This window comes from Alosa sapidissima, chromosome 22 (assembly GCF_018492685.1).
Source record: "Alosa sapidissima isolate fAloSap1 chromosome 22, fAloSap1.pri, whole genome shotgun sequence".
Classification (NCBI taxonomy): Eukaryota; Metazoa; Chordata; class Actinopteri; order Clupeiformes; family Clupeidae; genus Alosa; species Alosa sapidissima.
The window spans coordinates 27,068,378-27,073,809 of NC_055978.1; the positions used below are offsets into that span (position 1 = coordinate 27,068,378).

At 40.5% G+C, this 5,432-nt stretch overlaps 1 protein-coding gene across 1 annotated transcript; it reads right to left on the minus strand.

Annotated features, from left to right (window-relative positions):
* Window positions 1-401: 401 nt before the first annotated feature.
* Window positions 402-5,102, minus strand: LOC121697148 (calmodulin-1-like). Its single transcript, XM_042078482.1, has 6 exons — window positions 4,951-5,102; window positions 3,101-3,131; window positions 2,328-2,471; window positions 2,132-2,238; window positions 1,227-1,362; window positions 402-1,098 (listed from the first exon to the last, which is right to left on the minus strand). The coding sequence occupies exons 1-6, from the start codon at window positions 5,038-5,040 to the stop codon at window positions 1,070-1,072; spliced, it is 537 nt and encodes a 178-aa protein (XP_041934416.1). The 5' UTR covers window positions 5,041-5,102; the 3' UTR covers window positions 402-1,069.
* Window positions 5,103-5,432: the final 330 nt, after the last annotated feature.

Below are 5,432 nucleotides of genomic sequence, written 5' to 3' on the forward strand. Positions count from 1 at the left end.
GGATCACATTGGAAATAACGAAGCCACAGCAGTAAATTGTAACACAACACTCAGATCATAATAGGTCATCTTGTTTCTATAGAATGGGGTAGCATCAAAGTAACTATACTACTGTTTGTACCAAGATACTGCCCTTGTCTAAACACTGATTTACAATATTTCAATTTTTAGGCAAATCCCAAGATCAGAAAAGATCTAAGTTTTTCCCATTGAGTGCAATGGGGCCCACTGCACTATTTAAAGTCACCCAGAATGTTAATTTCAAATGAACTCCACAAGGAAGCCTTGGTCTACATCTACAATGAATAGCACCCTAATCATGATTTCCATTTTTATCTCCCAATATACAGATCAATAAAATCAATAATGTTCAAACCGTACGACAGAAAAGACATCTCTGCTTGGGTTAATTGTTAATTTTATTGGAAAACAAATATACAACTTGGAATGGATTCTTTGAGGCATGGCTGTGCCATAAGCTGATAAAAAAAGAAAAGAAAGGTGACTAATTAAAAAGCATCATAAGAACCTGGAGAGACCAACAAATACAAAGAGTTTAGTGTACGAGTACTTGGCCATAAAGGTTAAACCCAGTAGTATTTAACTTGTGTATGATTGCAGCACTGCAATGCTGAGGACTTGTTTCCATTAATATGCGTAGTCCATTGCCCATGCAGAGGCTCCTCCAGAGAGGGGAGAAAAGAGAAAAAAGATAGGGGGAAAAAAAAAAAAAAAAAAAAGGAAAAACATGCCAACAGTCACAAGACACCCAACTCTCCATCAGACGTAACCTCCGCCTACCACCATTCCAAATCTGGGAGGGGCAAGCAGGAGTCCCCAAAAAAGTTGGGGTGCCAGCAGGCCCAGGTGCAGCGAAGAGCCGTTTCGGTGTCTGAGCACTGATGGGGCGACAGGAGGAGACAGGAGGACTCTAGAGCAGTAAACATGCAGAGCCTTTGGACAGCTGGGGTATGGGCTGGGGCTGAGACATCAAATTAAAACATTTTACAGATATTACAAACAAAGAAAAGGCAAGTAATTTTTTTACAAGAAGTTCTGTACAAGGCCTTCATTTCGCTGTCATCATCTGTACAAACTCTGTAGAGAAAAAAAAAAAAAAAAAAAAAAAAAAAAAAGCACAATGACATAGTGAGGTCAGGTGATTATGTACCATTACATCAGCAAACAGTTTCAGTAGGAGCTACCATGGCCCCCAGGTCCCTTACCTTCATAGTTGACTTGGCCATCTCCGTCAATGTCAGCTTCTCTAATCATCTCGTCGACCTCCTCATCTGTCAGCTTCTCTCCCAAGTTGGTCATGACGTGACGCAGCTCTGCAGCGCTGATGTAGCCGTTGCCATCCTGTGGACAGATGCTTGGTTAGTCACACAGTTTAAACACCAGCCACCTTTACACCAGTCAAACAACCTCCTACAATACAACAAAATTTACTTGTCTTTGCAAGGGACCCACATTATAAAGTATGTTGTTTAGACGTGATTAAGATCTTAAGCCCTTTCAGAAACACCTTGTGAGTATACATTGGTACCCATTAAGACACTTCAATACTCTGATCATATAATCAATACTGAATTGTGGGCAGCATTCATCACCACACATAACAATTTAAAAAGACCAGTTACAAGTTAACCATAAGCATTACTGCACTTAAAACAGCTAAATTACTTTTACTACTACTACTACTATTACTTTTATAACAGTTTAACAGCTTTGCAGATCCCAGTCTGAAACAGGATATTACAATTTCCCCAATATCAATACCTCTCCAGTGCCCATTGAGCTGAATGTGTAAAATACAAAATCTCAAACATGTTCTATGACTTTCACACAATCTCAATGATAATATTTACATTATTATTCTAATATTACATTACAGTAGTCCTTAGTTCCATAAAAGTTGCTGTTGGATAAATTACATGTAGAATCATGGGCTGATATTTGGGTCAGTTACATAATATTCTATGATTTTTCCAAAGCTACAAGAGAACACATTGGTTGTCTTACTAGGCTGCAAAAATAATTTTCCATATTCCAACATGGCAACCATGTGTACATTTGTGGACAAAACTTGAAACCATTAATAAATGTTAATATCCCTCAAGAAGGCTACCTTGTCAAATACACGGAAGGCTTCTCTGATCTCCTCTTCACTATCAGTGTCCTTCATCTTCCTTGCCATCATGGTCAGAAATTCAGGGAAGTCTATTGTTCCGTTACCTAGAAAGAAGGAACAAGAGAGTACATTGGACTCCAGCATGGTCACAGGGCCTTACTAAAGCAACGTGTGATGGAAGACGTGCGCTTACCATCAGCATCCACCTCATTGATCATGTCCTGCAGCTCTGCCTCTGTTGGGTTCTGGCCCAGCGAGCGCATGACTGTGCCCAGTTCTTTGGTGGTGATGGTGCCATCGCCATCTTTGTCGAATAACGAGAATGCCTCTTTGAATTCTGTAGAGAAGAGAGAAATGAAGTACAAGAGCTGAGAGCCCCTCACACACACACATAGCCAGCTTCCACAGTAAGATCTTATATACAGGTTGACACTGGGATGTCAAACTTAAACTGAAAGCATGAGTCTAGCACTCACTACCACTCCAAAGTCAGTGACACAATCAGCTGAGCTGCCCTGTGTACAAAATATTCCTGTATCCATCAAAACATTTCCTAGTGTTTACACCACAGCATAATGGTTTGGAGAGGAGCCTTTGAAGCAGAACAAAATGCAGTGTTATACACTTTCAGGTGACTGGACTGTGGTGGAAGAACTAGGGAGGTGGTACATGGTAGCATAAGGGCAGTTCTAGGACCTTTGGAAACCAGCACTATCCAGTAGAGGGATATGATGGGTCGGTCTTAAGGCCTTGCACAAAATGCAGAACTGTGCTCTGTTCATCTTAACAGTTCAACAATGTGGGTTACTTGAGCACTCAAACTCCAAAGAAAATTGAGTATGTGCTAAGACAGCTGAATTAAAGTAAACACACCAATAAATATGGCAAGTTGGAAATACTTGGCCAAAACCCAATCTGACAAGACAGGCAGAAAAATAATAAGTCACAAGGGTTGAAAGTGCTTACCAGCGATCTGTTCCTCTGTCAGTTGATCAGCCTAAAGGGGGGGAAACATATCACCAATAGGCTTCATAAATACTCCAAACACACTTATGCTAAGTCTTCATGCATCCTTACTTTCTGGGCCAGTTGTGACCGTGCCATCAATGTAACTTACTAGTAATCATGCGAAAGTGCTCAACGGGCATTGCATGGCATTCTTGAGCGGCATCCCGCAGCAGATTTACACATTAGCAGTGGCCGGGACAAGGATAGGTTACCTCCCGTCAGCTAAAGATAGAAAGGTTCACTCTAAACCCTCCGCATAGTGCTTTGGCCTACCGACCATATTTAGGTGAACTTCACTGCTAACGTTCATTTACGGAAGTAAAATCAGGGCTGCTTAAACGTAGTTGGGCTGGTCCAAAGTCGCGAACGTTAATATTAACGTTAGACGCAATTAACATGGAAAACTGTGACCAAATGTGTTAACGTTACAGGTTAACTGGCATGAATAACATTTAACGTGAGTTCAGGCTTCTTTAAAACGTTAACGTTTAAAATTTGTAACACTGGCTTTAACAGCTAAGATTCTGAGACAACAGCATAATGTTAGGCAGCACTCATGTCTGCTAATGCTGCCCATCTTCACTGCCAGTCAATAATATTGTAAACGTCATGTTAGCTACTCAGGCTTCGCAAAGCAACCCCGACTAACATTAGCAAACGTAACCTACGCTAGCTAGGAAGGATTTTCGGTTACGTTAACATCTGCAATTATAAATAACTAGCCAGCAAAGCCGATCCTAGCGCGTTCACGCTAACCTTTGCGTAGTAAAACGCATAGTAAAACGTGCCAACTTTTAGTTACCTTGGTCCGCCAAAGATAAAAAAAGAATAAGTTACCTTGGCACATTTTAATATTAGCAGTTGCTAACTGACGTTAACGTCAAACATCTGCTAATACTGGCCATCAATGCACACGCTTTCATCAACAACACTGGCAAACTAGTAACGTTAGCAGCTAAATTAGTTTGAATATTTTAGGGTGCTAAAAAACATTTAGGCCTTAGTTAAGAAGCGTAACTATTAGCTAACTTTAACGTTAACTAATCTACTATGACACACCCCAAACAAACTGGTGGTATTGTTCGTATTGTCAACACTTGTGTTGACAAGCTAAATGACCATCCTAGTGTGCTACCGCAATGAGTAGCAGATAGTCTAGAAGCTAAATGTTAAGAAAAAAAAAAAAAAAGTTATTTCAAAAAGGTTTCAAAGCTAGTTAGCTATAACGTTACGGCTCGCCCAACTCCGCGTGTCGAAGTTAAACACGTAAACTATGCAATACCTCAATGAGGGTAAATTACCTTAACAACCTAGAATACAGTTTATGTAAGGTTAACCAATTTGTAAAGAAGTCAGTGAATACTCTAACTTCACTCATTCAAACACTCCAAAAAGGCACGCAGTGGCAAACGTTAGCTAGCAAGTTCATGCAAGCTTAAATGGGGAAGCGCATTTGTCGTTAACGTTACACGCCCGTTGACAGATTAACATGAACGTTATATCCATAAAGTATAACCTTGCGATTAGCGGATTACTCGTTAGTAATGTTACATTATGTGTGCAACGTTTATGCATCCAGAATTACAAGCACCGTCAAGTACTTTGACTCAGGAGCACCTACTTTTAATCAACTGTGTGGGTCCCGCCATTTCCCGGCTCAAGAAACAATTGGGCCAACTTCAAAAACTGCCTTATTATAACATAACCATTCATCGCCCCTACTACACATTCTCTGGTCCACCATATATGAAATATCTACTGTGTTCTAAAAAACATTCAGCAACTTCAAATTTTAGTTAAGGACTTACCATTTTCAAACTACTCGGGGCTCCACACTCCGCCACAGACACAAATGTATGAACGTCGGTAAACTCAGACCCGCCTTGACGGTTGTACATAAACACCTCCCCTACACCTGTGTCAATCCGCCTGCTCTGTTTCAATCTGGATACCAATCGCTTTAGTCACAATTAGATTATTTTTAAAAACGATATTTGTTTTTAAGTGTCGTGTTTCCCTGTGGTATGAAAACAAGTTGGATTCTGATAGAATGTCTGCATTTAACTACTAAACACATAAAGGACTATTTGATAGCGTAGGATTATGTTTAGCAATTTGGCCGTATGGTCTCCTCTGATTGGTCCGTTCGTACCCGCAATGCGTCACTCCTTTTGTCATGCACCGTAGCGCTCAACCACTCACAGGCAAGCAGAAATCTGTCCACTGGTAGATGGCTTCAACTGACATGTCATGATGAAGCCCTTTTTGGTCAGTATTTAATCATTCTGGA